The sequence below is a fragment of the Notechis scutatus genome, chromosome 2 (genome assembly GCF_049901735.1).
Source record: "Notechis scutatus isolate UNSWTSFEM ecotype Mainland chromosome 2, rNotScu1.2, whole genome shotgun sequence".
In the NCBI taxonomy this organism is placed as follows: domain Eukaryota; kingdom Metazoa; phylum Chordata; class Lepidosauria; order Squamata; family Elapidae; genus Notechis; species Notechis scutatus.
The window spans coordinates 236507173-236525293 of record NC_142010.1 but is presented as its reverse complement, the minus strand read 5'-3'; the positions used below and the strand labels follow the sequence as shown (position 1 = coordinate 236525293).

General features: G+C 38.6%; 1 protein-coding gene across 1 annotated transcript in view; it reads left to right on the top strand.

Moving 5' to 3' along the window:
• SERINC5 (serine incorporator 5) overlaps window positions 1-15026 on the top strand; it is a 36011-nt gene extending 20985 nt beyond the window's left edge. The window contains exons 6-12 of the mRNA XM_026670573.2: window positions 100-311; window positions 4246-4341; window positions 4894-5017; window positions 6091-6157; window positions 10050-10089; window positions 12107-12254; window positions 13318-15026. Of these exons, the coding sequence (XP_026526358.1) occupies window positions 100-311; window positions 4246-4341; window positions 4894-5017; window positions 6091-6157; window positions 10050-10089; window positions 12107-12254; window positions 13318-13465 (835 nt within the window). The 3' untranslated portion in view covers window positions 13466-15026. The remainder of the gene's footprint in view (window positions 1-99; window positions 312-4245; window positions 4342-4893; window positions 5018-6090; window positions 6158-10049; window positions 10090-12106; window positions 12255-13317) is intronic.
• The last annotated feature ends 3095 nt before the right edge of the window (window positions 15027-18121 follow it).

Below are 18121 nucleotides of genomic sequence, written 5' to 3'. Positions count from 1 at the left end.
AAGGACTAATGCACGAATATCCTTTGGGGGCTTCACAATGCTCAGTATCGTTTGTTTTTATTCAAGTGTAATGCGTAATTGCTTTTTTTCCCCAAACAGGACATCTGGCACAAAGCACAATCAACTTTGGTACGGCTCCTTAGCTCTTGTGACTCTCACACTGTATTCCGTTGCTGTTGGAGCTCTAGTTGTGATGGCTGTCTTTTATACCCGTGCTGATGGCTGTACATTTAACAAGATCCTGCTTGGTGTCAATGGTGGCTTGTGCTTGCTTATTTCAATGGTAGCCATTTCACCTTGTGTCCAAAACCGTAAGCAAGTTCTTTTACTGTCACTCTGGACTTGGTTGCTTGGAATTGGAGGTCATTTCCTAGCCATATTCAATCCCTTAGTTTATCACAAATCATAATCTGGGAAATAATAAAAAGACTGCTCAAAGAAGGTCAGGTCATAGGACCAGTAGTAGAAAAAAAAAAGGCCTCAAATTGTGTCTGGGTGAACTGAGCCTATTCATGTCCTCTTAACACTGCAAACCAAAACATTGTTTTGTGTATAAAATGTAGTAGTTGTAAAGCATAGGCAAGGTTGATTTTATTGCTTTGATTTTAAAAATCGTTTTTCTGCAATAAAATTGTATTTATTCTGAAGTAATGGAGAGACCACCATAAGACCTAAATCTGGAATTACTAACTGCCATATCTCTTGATTTTCAGTAACTCAGTTGAATTTCAAATTTTTTTGGTCTATCACCCATGATCTCTGACATATCAGTTGAAACCTTTTTGTGGAAGGGAATCAATTTATATCCACTGGTGGTTTTATCAGTCCACTCATGTAAAGCTCCCCGTGGTAGACAGGTTACATCATGGTGGTAACTCAGCAGGAGAGAGCATGTTTTCCATGAAGCTTGTCCCAAATTCAATCCCTGACTTCCAACTCTTAAAAAGCACTAAACAGAAGGCCTTATAAAATACTTCAAGGTAAAATACTTCCTCTAGAGAAGTAGACCATAGCTAGTCAAAGTATACTTAATTCATGTGTTAAAGTAAGATGATTTCTTACGTCCTATTCCTAAGGGAATTTATGCATTATTAATTACTATGTAGATAGCTCTAAGATGCACTAAAATTAAAATCAATTCTAAGATTCACTATATAATTAGAATTTTTTTGTTATCTATATTATACTTGAGAATTTATAGCCTAGAACAGGGGTCACCAACCTTTTGGACCTCAGGGACCACCAAACTCATAATTTTAAATCCCAAGGACCAGAGACCCTGGGAAAATCCCAAAAAAAAGTCTGCAGAAAACTTCCCCACCCAGTTTTCCTACCGATTGATCATTCTTTATTTGGGATCGCAGGATACCATTTCCAGCTCCATTTTCAGGGGGAGGGAGGGGGAGAGAGAGAGAGAGACTTTGGCTTCATGCCAGGAAAGCAGCAGAAGCAGCCAAAGTCTGTCTTTCTCTCCCGCAAAGTCCGCCAGAAATAAGTCTTTACTGGCGCAGCCTCTTGGAGCAGGAAACCTTGCAGGGTCCCAAAGACGCATTTCTGGCAGAGTTTGGGGGAGAGAAAGAAAGACTTTTGCTGCTTTCCTTGCGTGCAACCAAAAGCAGAAGAAGAAAGAAGCGGAAAGAAGAGCCCAGCGGCCAGGTCAGGCAAGTGGGGCAAGTTCCCCCCCTCCGCCCTTCCCTCCTCCCCTCATTACCTCTTGTTCGCAATGTAAGCGACGCAAGCCTTGTGTTCCCCCGGGCCATATAGGCAGCGCAGCCTTGTTTTATTTTTATTTATTTTATTTTGTCAAGCAATTATAAGATAACAGGTATAAGTATAAACATAGTTATGAATACATGAAATGGATACATATAAGAAAAATAAAAAGAAATTATAGGACAGGGACGGTAGGCACGTTGGTGCGCTTATGCACGCCCCCTACAGGCCTCTTAGGAAGGGGGTGAGGTCAATAGTAGACAGTCTAAGGTTAAAGTGTTTGGGGAAGAAACCACAGAGTCAGGTAGAGTATTGCAGACATTGACCACTCTGTTGCTGAAGTCGTATTTCCTGCAATCAAGTTTGGTGCGGTTTACCTTGAATTTGTATCTATTGTGTGCTCTTGTATTGTTATGGTTGAAGTATTCATTGACAGGTAGGACATTGGAATGTATGATTTTATATACTATACTTAGATTGGACCGAAGGCGACATAGTTCTAGGTTTTCTAGGTCTATAATTTCAAGTCTGGTAGCATACTGCAACGAGTAGAGGAATGGAGAACTCTTCTTGTGAAATATTTCTGGACTTTCTCAACTGTATTAATATCAGATACGTAATGCGGGTTCCAGACTGATGAGCTGTATTCAAGTATTGGTCTATTGGTCTTGTATGCTCTAGTTAGTAGTGTGATATTACCAGAGAAAAAGCTACGCAGGATTAGGTTAACAATTCTTAATGCCTTTTTGGCTATGTAGTTACAGTGGGCTCTAGCACTTAGGTCATTAGAGGTGAGTCCTTGACAGAGCTTGGATCATCAACAAGGTCTTGACTATTCAGCTTTTATTTTATTTTCTGATATATTTTTTTTGCCAATATGTAAGACAGAGCAATTTATTTGTTGAGATTTGAAGTTGCAATTTGTTTGACCATTCTGATACATAGTCGTTCTGTCTCACCTTTCTTCTTTCCAAAAGATGAAAGAGTACAAACTCACACAAACACAGGCAGGCAAGCTGGCTCGGACTTCACAGAGTTAATTCTTTGGAACTGATAATGTCCTTGGCATTCCAACACACACTGCCTGCCAAGTCTGAACTGATAACAAGTAAAAAGCTACTCCCAGAAAATTACCAGGCAGACCATAAAAATCATTCACAAAGAAAACCTGAAGCAAGATTAAACTTTGTCCCGTACAAAGTTCCAGCCGACAACACACCCACTTTTATCCCCTGTGGGGTGTGGCTCAATGACTCAGCTCACTCTCTGACCCTCCCACGCCTCCTACGTTGCTGCTCACGTTTCTTCCTACGACGCTGCTTAGGATCAAGCCAACATTCTTCCTCTTGACTCCCTGTCAGGGGCTGCTCCGATATGCCTTCCTCCTGATTAATCTCAGGCTGTTCCTCTCGGTTGTCTGATGAAACCTGAGGCATTATCAGGGAGGAAGGCATTGCCAGAGAGGAAGGTCCTGGGGAGGAAGGCATTCCCAGTTCCTCCTCCTCATCTTCCGAGTCCTCTTCCTCTAACAGCACAGGCTCAGGAATCGGAGCCACAACACATAGTTGAGATCTTTTTGAAGGGTAGCAGTATTAGGAGACACCACTGTTGACAGATACTGAATTTGATAGGACGCTCCCAATTTTGACCATTTGTTGTCTATTTGACAGGAATGCTTCTATCCAGTTATGCAGGTGTCCAAAGATACCATAAGATTTTAGTTTTAGGAGTACCACTGAATCAAAGGCTTTACAGAAGTCTATGTAAATTGACTCTATTGCTTTGCCCTGATCGAGTTGTGTAGTCCATATGTTTTTGCAGTGTAAGAATTGCAAATTACAGAAAAGTTGTGTTCCCGCACAGCCTGGATTACTTAGTTTACTTTATTGTCATTGCACCTCGTACAACAAAATCAAACACCATCTTCAGTGCACATCAATAAACACAAGCACACATCCTTCACACTCCACATTAATTGCTTGGGGGTGCTTTGGGGGTGAAATTTCTCTGTGGACCACCAAAATTTTCTCGCAGACCACCTGTCTTCCCCGTCCCACTAGTTGGCGACCACTGGCCTAGAACTCCAGATTTTTCATTAAAATAAGTAGTAGTAGTAGCTGAAGATTGTTTCAGGGATTGAGAAATGGTGAAGAAACAAGTTTCTGTTTTTTATATTTCTGTTTATTTATGTTTAGAATAGTCCTGAAATTCATAGCCTTCTTCAGATCAAGAGCAATACTTGAACCTTAGGTTTTGAGTTGCTGAAGACTATATTTTAAGAAATGAGTGGAATGACTGAGGCAAATGAAAACATTATTTTTTACTGTTAAAATGACTACTACTGATTATTTAATCATTTCCTTTGGGTCATATTATAATTTTTAATCTTGTGCTAAAGCACTCCTTCTATCTGTGAAAGAGAGCCCTGAATTTAAGATTAAAGGTCCATGAGCTCAGACAAAACATGATTTACAGTATGAACCTTTTTACCAAAGAAAAGTCTACAGATGTATCCCTGTTTTAAAATTTCAGGTCAACCTCATTCTGGCTTGTTACAGTCAGGCATTATCAGCTGCTATGTCATGTACCTCACATTCTCATCTCTTTCAAGCAAACCTCCAGAAATGAGTAAGTTACCTTGAATTAAAAATCAGCATATGCATGTGCACTGATTATCTATATAAAATTATCCTTCTGTCAATATTGTACTTTCCAAATAACATTGGCTATGCTAATTGGCAATTCTGAAAACCCAGCACACCTTGAAATCACCAAACTCCCAATAACACCACCAATAATGTATTTGTGTGAGATGTACTATATCAATACATCTAATTAAAGCAAAAGGAATTGCAGCAACTTTATCTTGTAAATTATCTCTTCAGATGTTTAAATCACAATCAGTTTCAATAATATTTTCCACATTTAAAAGTAATATGTCTGTTTTTAAATGGAATAATTCCTGTTTTTAAAATCAAAGGAGGGAATCAATTCTGCTTTCTCCAGCAGCCCTCATACAGTTCAGGAATCAGCTGCACAGACTTAGAAAATCTTCCACAAATTAAGAGATGCAGGGATTTGAAAGAAGGGAACATGCCATTGTCCAAGTTAAAGCATATGTAGATAATTGGATACATGAAATATAAAATTAATTGTGCTAATTGTAGGCTTTTTTTCAAGTCCTAGGTGAGAAACAAAATACAACAATCTGTGTGCCTGACTTTGGCCAAGGGCTGCAAACAGATGAAAATTTGGTGACTGGGCTGGGAACTACAATTTTATTCTGTTGCATTTTATATTCCTGGTAAGTCTCCATTTCAGCTGTAATACAATTTTATGCCAATAGACAGATACCTGTTTACTTCTCGGAGGGGAGTAACTATTTGACAGCTTTCTGCAATAGCTTGTTATCTATCAAATTAAAACATACATAACACTTTTATTTAAGGAATTGGGAAATGGCATAATTGAAAAACTATGGGTAGTCATTGACTTGGGACCACAATTGGGTCCAAAAAATTGGTCGCTAAGCAATGCAATCTTTAAAAGTCTTCATAGGACCAGATCTGATTTTATGACCATTTTTATTGAAACTGTTAAATGAATCACACAGTTCTTAAGCAAATCCAGTTTCTCCAATTGTCTTTTCTTGTCGGAAGCTGTTTGGGAAATTCACAGCAACTTTTGTAAATATGAGCTGATTGCCAAGAGCCCAAATTGTGATCATGTGACCACAGGATAATGCAACTGTTATAACTTCAAGGATGGATTGTAACTTTTTCTTAAGCTGTTGTAAGTTCGAACCATCGTTAAATGGTCATAGGTCAAGGAATACATCTAGTATACAAGGTTCAGGTAGTCTTCAACTTATAACCAAAATTGGACCCAAAATTTTCATTGCTAAGTGAGGCAGTTGTTAAGTGAATCATGCCCATTGCTGCTGCCTTTCTTGCCATGGTTGTTAAGCAAATCACTGCAGTTGTTAAGTGAATCATGTGATTCTTAAGTGAATCCAGCTTCCCCCATTTACTTTGCCTGTTGGAAATCTGCTAGGATGGTCACAAATGAGCCCAGAATTCAGCAACATAAATGCATGCCTTATGCAGTCTCCCAAGAATCAGATACGATTGAACAGAAGGAAAAAAATGTTAGAATAGACCATTTTTATCAAGTTTCTGTTGCTTTCCTTGGAAGAGGCAGTTTTCATATAAATCAAGGCTCTTTGATCTTCAAAGCTTCTATGTTAAATTTAATCCCATAGGAATTGGCATCTTGTTGAAAACGTTTATATGTTGTTAGGAAAAGAAAATATCCCTTGTACATCAGTATACAGTTATTATTACACAACCATCTTTTCTTTCTGTTTTTTTTCTCTAGTTTGACCTCAACAACAAGAGCAAGCTCTGAAGCACTCAGAGGGATATATGTAACACCTGAAACTGAAGTGAGTCATTATTGTCATACAATCCATTGCTCTAGCCCAGGAGTGTCCAACCTTGGCAACTTTAAGACTTGTGGACTTCAACTCCCAGAATTCCCCAGCCAGAAGAATGTATGGCTGATTGGGAATTCTGAAAGTTGAAGTCCACAAGTCTTAAAGTTGCCAAGGTTGGACACCCCTGTTTTTAGCTAAAAGCAGATGGCTTCTTGGTGAGACATCCACACCTACTTTCTTCCATTTCCCTTTAACCTTTTCTCCATTCTCTGATTAGCTTTTGAAAGATGACCAAGTCAAATCAAAACAGATTCTTTTTTCATTCCAAAATTGAAGGAATTGCCACTTTAATATAGAAGCTTCAACAAACAAGGTAGGCTGGGGCTAACTGTAAAAGGCCTCTTTTGATTAGATGGTCCTTTTCTTAAGTCTTGTTGCCTTATTGGCATGATGCCCTCTTCCCTCTCACCTGGTGAAACAGAAATCTGCATAGTGAAGCTTCCACACGAGAGCAAGTCTGCAAACATGTAGTTTGCCCAGATTTCATGGTTGGTTGTTCTAAAAGTGATCCCTACTTTGATGTACAGTCGCAAATAACTATAAGATAAGGTTATGAGACAAGGTGGTGCAGTGGTTAGAGTTCAGTACTGCAGGCTATTTCTGCTGATTGCAATTGGACAATTGAAATCTCATCAGACTCTAGATTTACTCAGCCTTCCATCCTTACGAGTTGGGTAAAATGAGGATCAAATTGTTGGGAGCAATATGCTGACTTTGTAACTGCTTAGAGAGACTGTAAAGCACTGTAAAGCGATATATAAGTCTAAGTGCTATTGCTATTATAGTGTGTGTTTTTTCAAGGGAAAGATTTGGAATCAGACATTATAACAATGTAATAAATGATCACACAGAGAGTTGTATATTTTCATGTTTTATCATTATTCTTTTTAAATATTTTTTTCATTTGCTAATTTACTGTCTATTGAAGCTCACCTAGAAATTTTAACATAGTTTCACATATTACGAAAGCTAGAGAGTTTTTGCTCAGGAGGATTCTAAATATCAGATATTCAGGCTATTTGTGTAAAAGAAAAAACAAGAGAATATAGAGAGGTGGAAAATATATTTTATACTAGGTTGTATGTGCAGATACTGATTGTATTAGTGGTTCATAGTCCCTTTTATGTTATATGGAGTTACATATAGAGAAAGAAGAAATACATTGCAGCCAGGGGTGGGATTCAAATTTTTTAACAACCGGTTCTGTGGGCGAGGCTTAGTTGGTGGGCGTGGCTTGGTGGTCATGTGACTGGGTGGACATGGCTTGGTGGTCATGTTATTGGCTGGGCGTGGCCAACTCAATATCACTCACATCGAGGCACACATCTCCTCGCCTGGCCTCTCATGACTGTGGGGATGCTGTAAGTGTGAAAAACAGTCATAAGTCACTTTTTTCAGTGCCATTGTCACTCCACACAAGCCAAGTACCAGCAAATGAGGGGAAAAAAACTCCAGAGGCGTTCCTGAGACAGGAAGTCTAGTCCTGCCAAGAATGTAATAAGGATTAACTGAGAGGCAGTTTCTGTAAGCAACACCAGAATGTTTCCTTCCTGCCTTCCTTACAGGATTAGGCCAGTAATTTCTTCTAACAACCGGTTCCCCAAACTGCTTAGAATGTTAACAACTGGTTCTAGCGAATAGGTGCGAACTGGTAGAATCCCACCCATGATTGCAGCATTATAATGTCAAGGCGGTCAAGCCACAATGTTCAGGGTCTTGATATCATACCTGTACTGCCTCATGTTTTCAAGGCAAGTCAACTATCATATCAACCATCTCTATTTTGGTCTGGCTGGTATAAGCACAATCAAATGCAAACACAATTTAGATTTCAATATCTGTTGCTGCCAACTTGTTTGAGTTAACAGAAGATCTGTTTTTTATGTTAGTATCCCACCAGTTGGTACTTTTTGCAGGTGCTACTGAAGTGTTAGCATTCGAAGAGATATTTCAAAACAGGCCTCAATGTCTTGTCTGGGACATTGGGTATTAACCTATTTTAATGCTTTCCTTAATGTTGCTGTCTTCATTATCCTTTCCATCTTGTTTGGACTAGCACCAATGTAAAAGTTGTGACATGTGGCATCCCATGTTTGCCACTTCAGACAGTGCTACCAGAAAGCAGCATTCTTGTGCTAAGCAAGAGCCAGCCCAGATGGATGCTGTCTGGGACAATAGACCGAGCTGCACGAGAGAGCTCAGAAATGTAGTACTGAAGTGTACCATAATAGCATTATTTTTAGATCATTTGCTCTTAAAGAGCACTACAAGAACTATTGTAGGGAAACATAAAGAGAAGACTAGCAGCAGGCAACTAATTGTAGGTCTCATTCTTCCCTGTGACAGAAGCTCTTTTGTCTCCTGATTAGAAATGTAAACATAATTCTCCATCTGCTTCTTTTAAATAGAGAGGCTTTCTTGCATCGGAACATGACTGTTAGTCACATTGTGAAGGACTCTTTATATGCATGGCAACATTGCTAACTGCATCTTGCAAGGATTTCTGAGACCAGAATATCTGCTAAACATAACTTTTTACATTGCTATTTTGGTGTTCATACTTACATACATAATTAGAGACTGTCAAAATTAAACATGTGCATTTACAGAATGTACTTCCATGCAATAATCATTTGTCAAAACTGAGGCATATTCCTTTGCTTTTAAAAATATTTTATACATTTTTTTTAAATTAACTTTTCTTTAAAACCCTACTTATTAATATGTATATTACAAAATTACATAGCTAACTACCGGTAACTACCGATAATCCTTGCTGACCGACCACTTGTTCAGCAACCATTCAAAGTTACAACAGCACAAAGCGAGTGGGACTTACAATTTCAGTCACAATGTTTCTGCAGTCAAATGATCATGATTCAGGCACTTGGCAATTGACTTGCACTTAAAACAGTTGTAGAATCCCATGGATGCATCATTATTTGCAATCTTCCCTGCTGGCTTCCTGCAAAGTCAATAGGGAAACTAGCAGGAAAGTTGTAAGTTGCTCCTGTTCCCGCCACTTTCTCTCCCAAGGATTCCCTGCACAACAGTGAGCAGATGACTAGTTGTCCTCATACATGACATGCACACACACATCCAGTCCACCTATCCTCAAGCTGTGCACTCCTAGCCCTGCCACACTTGAACCGTATGCACACAGCTCCACTGCAGTCGCACACCACAGAGCTGTGCACCCCTTGGCCTTGCCATGCTTAATGCTCTACAGCCTGAATCAGGGAAGGAATGCTGCACTCACGCTGCACTGCAGTCATGCATCACAGCACTCCCTCCACCAGTCAGCCACACTCTATAGCAGAGGTGTCAAACTGGATTGACTTTGTTGAAAGCCAGTAGGCAGTCACAAATTCTGGTCCTGTGAGAAGGCAACAGAGACTGGTGCAATCATGTGCCTTGCTTTATGACCACATTGCTTAGCAATGGAAATTCCAGTCGCAATTATCGTCATTAAGCAAGGAGTACCTATATGTTGCTATTATAAAAAAACAATCTGCTTTCAAAGAAAAAAAAACTAAGAACAAAATCCATTCTTTTCAAGCATATATTTCAAGCTTTTTCTTTTTAATGTAAACTATCGACAAAAGAAAAAGTTGCCAGTATAAAAATCATGGCACCATGGTCCTTTGAACGAAAATGAAAGTACTTCAGAAAGATTACAAAATAATTTGCTTGGTTTTAAGTTCACTGTGCAGTGAATTTAATCCAGTGTTGTCCTTTTACTAATAATGTTTCCTTGAAATATTTTGAGGAATATCAGTATTGACTTATTTGTTTCTGAATTAGTGGAAAAAAACCTTTTGCTTTTGTGTGTCTGTTGTAGGTAGCTCGCTGCTGTTTCTGCTGTACTCCTGATGGAGATGGTAAGAATTGCCTTTTTTTTTTCTTTTGTGCGGATTTGTATTCTTTAAAACAGAAAGCAGGAGACTGTGAGCTCAAGTCCCGCCTTAGCCATGAAAGCCATCTGGGTGACTTTCGGCCAGTCACTCTGTCTCAGCTCAACCCACCTCACAGGAGGAAGGTGTGTTGGATATGTTGGCTGTCTTGAGTTATTAGTAAAAAGAATAAAGGTGGAATATAAATATTTATTTATTTAGCCTGTGGCGTACAGCAATCTACAAACGCTAGACACAATGCAGCCCTGACAGCCTTAACTGCTAGTTCATTCTGTTCAACACTTGTGTGTTTATCCTGGTTGCACCACAGGGGCAAAGTAGCTTTCACCAGCTGACTAGCAGTGCTTGGTTTGCTGGCTCTTCCAGGCTTCTCTGCTGGTCTCCCCATCCTCCTGTTGCATTGCCTCGCATCCAGCCAGGTCCAGCACCAGCTTGTGCTCTCCACACACATGAGCACAACTAAAGTTATATCCATTTCTGCACTTGCAATATTTCATGGTTTCAAATTGCTGAGTAGACGAGAATCGGGGAAGAAGTGGCAGGAATTCACCCCTTCTTGCGAAGCTGGGCTTGAACTGCTGAAGTGCAGGCCATTTTTGACCAGTCATTAAGCTGCTGCGCCACTGCATCCACTCAAGATACAAATAATTTCTAATTCTGATTGCCTTTGAATTTGACTGGTTTGTAGATTATATAAGTGCTAACAATTTCATAAAAATGTTCCCTCATGTTTCAAACTATTCCCACAGACACAGAAATAGATTCTTTTTAAAGCTGCAATTAATAAATGATGATTACTAACAGAAGTACTATGATTTATTTTTTGGATTAGTTAGTTTTCAGCTACCAGTTATTTGCCTTCACCAGCAGGAATTGAGATTTAGAGGCTACATAGAATGCTAGTTTATTATACATATTTGGGGTGAGGGAGAACCTATTGGAGATATGGTAGCATTTTCAGAATCTTCAAATGCATATAGAATCTCTTAAAACTTGAGATACATGTGTATTAAAAAGTTTCTCTTGAAAAGTTATTTTTGTCATCTTAAAGCATTGCCGTTTTTCCTTTTTAGATTTGCTTCTGTGTGTGGAGAAAAACCATATAACCACACAAGAAGTATAAAACTTAAAATATATGTTACAACCACAAGCATGTTGATTACAGACACAACTTTAAAAAGAACATATTTTTGGATGGAAAATGGCATTTTCATCCCATGTGTCAGTGGAATATATTTTCTTCTGGAATTAATTGTAATAGATTGCCATTAAATTGAGAAGAAAATTTTCAACAATGAGAAGGGTTGTAGTTCAGTAAAGTTTGTATTCGTGTGTCCTTCCACAAGTGGGAAGGATATCCACAAGGCTAATGAGAAATGAATATGAAAGCACATATCAAACAGAAGAGGAGCCACTTCAGAAAGCTTCTTTTGACTCTCTTCCAGTCAGAATTCTTGACCCTAATATCAGTTGCTCAAGGTCAGGAGTCTTAAACTTCAGCTCTCAATGACTGTATACCTTGACCAAAGACCAGCAACTATCACTTTAAGCAAAAATACTCTTAAAGGAAGATCAATATGAAAGGAGACTAATTAAATATGGTTAGTTTTAGCATACCACTTTAGGAATGGATTCCCCGCCCCCCCCTTCCCAATCTTTTTAGTTGAGTTTCAGTCAAGACAATCCTAGCTTGGCTTAACTCAAAAGTAATCCGATAGGGATTTTTCTCAGGTAAGTGTGTGGGGTATGGGTGTCCAAAATGTTTCAGAATTGAAATGACCCTGATCAAATGCAAAATGGCTGCATCAATTTTTTTCAGAAGTGTTTTGAAGTTAAAACAGCTGTCGCAGGGCCATTCCAGGCTTACCACAGCTGTTTCAAACTCAACACTGGGTTATTTTGCATTGTTAACTTTATTCTGAGTATATGTTACTGATTTAGATCTAAAGTATATCATATTTCTCTTTATGTTTGTTTTACCCAGCTGAGGTTGAAGAGCATATTGGGGGAAAAGGCGGTCAGAGAGTAATTTATGATGAAAAGAAAGGAACAGTGTACAGCTATGCTTATTTCCACTTTGTATTCTTCTTGGCGTCTCTTTACGTGATGATGACTGTTACCCATTGGTTCCAGTAAGTCCCTCAAAAAAAATGTATAGTTTGATGTTACGTTGTCGGAACCCCTCTGGTCCTCTTTCTCTAGTCAGCCCTTTCATAATGGCTCCAAGGCAGTCTAGCCTCCTGGAGAAGAATTTGGGAGGACTGCATGGAACCTAATGGGGTAGAAATGAAATTACACTCCTGACCGTATTAATATACAAAACACTAAATATAAAATGGCAACTGTGCACATAACAAAACCACAAGGTGACTTCCACTCCACTGACCCCCTAATGCCTGAGAGAAGAGTCAGGCCTTGACAGTTTTCTAAAGGTGAGAAAAGTTGGGGCTCAGGGGAGGAGGAGGGAGATCAGACTAGGTCCCATAAGATGACAGAACATGAAAAATGCATGCTACGGGAGCACGTGAGTAGCCAGATGTTCTTGGAAGAAGATAGTCCCTCAAGAAATCTAGTCCTTTGCCAGGTGATGCTTAGGGTAACAGAAACTTCTGAATTAAATCTCACCTTTCACACAAACTATTAGGTGGTTTTAGACAGCTCATTATACCATCAGCATGAGCCTCATTCCCTGTAAAATCAGGTAAATAATTCTGGCCAGTTATATAAAAATTACTGAGATGATGCAGTTAGATACTTTAAATGCACAAATCCACCTTTCTATTTCTGGAAACAGGATACATCAAATAGAAATTTCAAAAGAAAATGTTTTAGATTTAATTGTTGCACTGCAAATCAACAATAATGGATAATAGCTGGCATTTACAGAACTGTAATCTGAAATGGTTTATTAAAATCACATTTCTTATCACATGTTTACAAGAAATGTAATAAAAATTCATGATGTCTGGTCTGCACAAGTTACTTGAAAGCAGAATCTTACGCATGGGTTATCTGGGAGAAAGTAGCACTGAACGTGTTTGAATATACACACATTTTTTAAAGGAAACAGGATCCAGGGAAGTTCAGTACAGTTTCTTTGAAATAAGTCCTCCTAAAATTGCACCAATACATCATCCTTCTAGAATTGATTTGTGTAACAGCAAATTAGGTAACCTCCATTTCCTTTCATTGTAGTTATGAAAATGCTGCAATTGAAAAATTCTTCGTTGGGACCTGGTCCATTTTCTGGATTAAAATGGCTTCTTGCTGGGCGTGTGTCCTTTTCTACCTGTGGACTCTTCTGGCACCTTTGTGCTGCCCAACCAGAGGATTCTACGTTTGAAACTACTTCTGTTATAACTCCCATTGATTTAATAAATCACAAAGTCATTTGTATAATCATTTTCCTAACATTGATGGTTAGGACAATGCTTCTCTCATGTAACAGTTACATTTTGAGACAGATTTTTTAAAATATTTTTTTTATTATCTGGATTTAAAGGACACTGAAAAAAAAACACATCTAGTTCAATGTGGCAAGTCAGCTGGACCTTGAGTTTGGTATTCCATAATAAGTAATACACTTGAACCCTTTTATTTAGATGTATGAAAAAAAGTTTAACACTTCACTAGATGAGATGTCATATTTGGTGGGAAGAGTATGAGGTCAAGAAGGTTTTTATTCTGTAACAGATCTCAGTAAATTATTACAAATCTGGATTGTGAATGAGAAAGATTTGTGGGTATAAAATATTTATTTATATTAATGAAAAGCACCTTTTATGAATCATTGGGTGACAAGACATGGAACCTAAAAATTTGACTGGGATGTGCAACACTGTAAATGTTGGTGCAATTAATTAACTATTATGAGCCACTGAGGGACTAGATGCATTTATCAAAGTATTCGGTTAGGAATAGTGGACAACAAAATAAGAATTCTGTTAAAAAGTATTTTTAGTAGGTCTGTGGATTTGTTTTTCTTTATCTTTCCTGCATCTCTTTGGTTTCATAAATGTATTTTGATGCACTCATATTTAAATTCAATAGATAAATTAGGAAAAAACAATTTAATTCAAAGTAATTTTATTATCATAGTTTGAACTGTATCTTCAGTGGTCATAAACATTTTTCATTTCCAATTCCTAATTTGGCATAAGAGTTTTTTCCTATGCCTATCAAATTTCATTTGGAGATTCCAGTCCAAACATGCTTCTTTATCAGGAAGTAAGAACTATGAAACATACCAAAACTAGATTCAGATTAAACATGTTTAGAATTACATTGCAATTGTAAATTTAAGAATTAGGGCATTACTGCTTTTTTTAAATTTATCTGTGGAAGCTCAATTTCCAGGTGCTGAAAAAGTTACCATAGAATTAATTAGTAGGCTGATGCTGTCATGTTTTATTTTTTGTGAATTACATTAATTACAACAGCTGCTTCCATTTAATATTTCGGATAAATGGAAACCAACCACGATGATAAAGAAGTGCCTATTTTCAAAGCTAAGCAGATCAATAAAGCTGCCATATTTTAACTTCAGAAACTAATAATTTGCTTTACTATTCTTATTTACTGCATTTTCATCTTGGGATAGTTCTTCATATGCAATTCTTTTTTAATTCTTTTTTTAAACTTTTGATACAGTGTTGACCTTTTGTAAATATCCATGGACTTTATTCAGAATTATACCTAAAACATTACAGATTTTACTTGCATAAAATATAACTCATTATTGGGGAAAGTTAATAGTTGAGACTTTGAGATGAATCCATAGTACAAGTCAAGCAACTGGTGTTTTTAAAGTGTTTTGTTGGAGTTTTGAAGAATAACTTCATATTCAAAAAGTATTATAGATGTAATTCCTTGGTCAATAAACTTGAGTTTGTTAAAAATTTCAATTACTGGTATGTCATATATTCATGGTCGTGTCCATTTATTTATATCTTTTAGTCCAATTATCTCTTGGTAGCTTTTTTAGAAAAAAATTGGATAATTTTAATCAAAGAAACAGTTTCCAGTAGAGGAGCAAATCTTTCACTGGGAAAGGGATGTGTGTTCTCGTCATTTTTCATCATTTCCATTGAATATTTAGACTTCTGAATCTTTTTCAACCTTCAATATCTTTAATAATAAGTCATGAATAATATATGCATATCTAAAGTATCAGCAAGATTTTTATTCATATGATGGTGATTGATACACTGCTCAAAAAAAATAAAGAACAAAAAAATAAGACATCCTAGATCTGAATGAATGAAATGTTCTTATTAAAGACTTTGTTCATTACATAGTTGAATGTGCTGACAACAAAATCACACAAAAATTATCAATGGAAATCAAATTTAGCAACCCATGGAGGTCTGGATTTGGAGTTACACTCAAAGTGGAAAAAAACACTACAGGCTGATCCAACTTTGATGTAATGTCCTTAAAACAAGTCAAAATGAGGCTCAGTAGTGTGTGTGGCCTCCACGCGCCTGTATGACCTCCCTACAATGCCTGGGCATGCTCCTGATGAGGTGGCGGATGGTCTCCTGAGGGATCTCCTCTCACACCTGGACTAAAGCATCCCCCAACTCCTGGACACTGGTGCAACGTGGCATTGGTGGATGGAGCGAGACATGATGTCCCAGATGTGCTCAATTGGATTCAGGTCTGGGGAACGGGCAGGCCAGTCCATAGCATCAATGCTGTCGTCTTGCAGGAACTGCTGACACATTCCAGCCACATGAGGTCTAGCATTGTCGTGCATTCGGAGGAACCCAGGGCCAACCGCACCAGCATATAGTCTCAAGGGGTCTGAGGATCTCATCTCGGTACCTAATGGCAGTCAGGCTACCTCTGGGGAGCACATGGAGGGCTGTGCGGCCCCCTAAAGAAATGCCACCCCACACCATTACTGACTCACTGCCAAACCGGTCATGCTGGAGGATGTTGCAGGCAGCAGAACATTCTCTACCCTGTCACGTCTGTCACGTGCTCAGTGTGAACCTGCTTTCATCTGTGAAGAGCACAGGGCACAAGTGGCGAATTTGCCAATCTTGGTGTTCTCTGGCAAATGCCAAACGTCCTGCACGGTGTTGGGCTATAAGCACAACCCCCACCTGTGGACGTTGGGCCCTCATACCACCCTCATGGAGTCTGTTTCTGACCGTTTGAGCAGCCACATGCACATTTGTGGTCCACTGGAGGTCATTTTGCAGGGCTCTGACAGTGCTCCTCCTATCCCTCCTTGCACAAAGGCGGAGGTAGCGGTCCTGATGCTGGGTTGTTGCCCTCCTACGGCCTCCTCCACATCTCCTGATGTACTGGCCTGTCTCCTAGTAGCGCCTCCATGCTCTGGACACTACGCTGACAGAGACAGCAAACCTTCTTGCCACAGCTCACATTAATGTGCCATCCTGGATGAGCTGCACTACCTGAGCCACTTGTGTGGGTTGTAGACTCCATCTCATGCTATCACTAGAGTGAAAGCACCGCCAGCATTCAAAAGTGACCAAACCATCATCCAGAAAGCATAGGAACTGAGAAGTGGTCTGTGGTCACCACCTGCAGAACCACTCCTTTATTGGGGATGTCTTGCTAACTGCCTATGCTTTCCACCTGTTGTCTATTCCATTTGCACAACAGCATGTGAAATTGATTGTCAATCAGTGTTGCTACTTAAGTGGACAGTTTGATTTCCCAGAAGTGTGATTGACTTGGAGTTACATTGTGCTGTTTAAGTGTTCCCTTTATTTTTTTGAGCAGTGTATAGCAAAGGGTACTATAACTTCATGGATCTGCACTAATTGATTCCTATCGAATACAGGTAAACCTCGATTAGCAACTGCCTCACTTAGTGACTGTTCAGTTATGACAGTAATGGAAAAAAAAAACTTTACAACCAGTCCTTGTGTTTCCAACTTTCACAGACCTTTAAAGCAAATGTAAGCTGAAGTAGGATCATAAGTGCCATCACAGTTGAGAGGCTTCCAGAAGAGGTATGGCAAACTGAAGATGTCTCTGCAAAACCAAAGCTAATAATTGACAAAGATCTAGGACTCTGCAATGCAACTCCTACAACAGCTATGTTATATGGGCCACCCCATGTAGAGTGTATTGCAGTAGTCCAAATACAAGATGACCAGGTTATAAGTGACAGAACAGTGAAGCAAACCATCAAACTATAGAAAATTAGGGGAGGAAAATCTAAAACCGTAAAATATGAACAATAAGAGGAAAGCTGTTGAGTTTGTGCTTTCCAACACAGTCTTTTTATTTGAAAGTGTTAAGTAATCTTATGCAGGCTTTCCCTGATGACTGCTTAATTGTATGATACAATTTGCTCTGGACAGAACTCTCCGACAGCTTGTTTTGTGGTTGCTAAGTAGAAGGCTCTCCTGGTTATATTTAAACTGAATCACAGAACTATAGTGTTAAGAAAAATATAGGGGAGTTTCTTCAGTATGCAATAAATTACAAGTTTCTAAAAATAAAAGCACTTTATCATTAACAGTGGTTTTTGCTAACCTCTGCATCTAAATAGGACATGATGTCTAAATAGCAGTGGAAACCTCTGTTTAGTTCTTTTCATCATGAAAAAACTTTGAATGGTTAAGCATGATCTGAAACACACTGTTTTCAAACTACTATCACCAGAATCTCTGCTAAAACCAGTATGGCATTTCAAGTGATAGAGCTGTGCCAGTAAACTCTAGAACATAAGAATTATTTTATTATTGTTTTATTTAATGTCCTCAGCCCTTCCCAGAGCCTTTTCTGCCATTGGACACTGGCAATTAGCCTTCCATTTTTTCCTGGATATCCAGTAACTCTTTCAAGGGAGTATCCAGAAACATTTAGAAAATAAAGATGACATCAGATGTATGAATGTTATGCAAAGTTATGCATATTTTGGAATTATTGGACCTTGTTTTGGAAGCAAGATGACAAATTCAGCTAATGGTTCATAGATTATTTTGAGTCACTCGTTACCCAAAATAATTTTTTT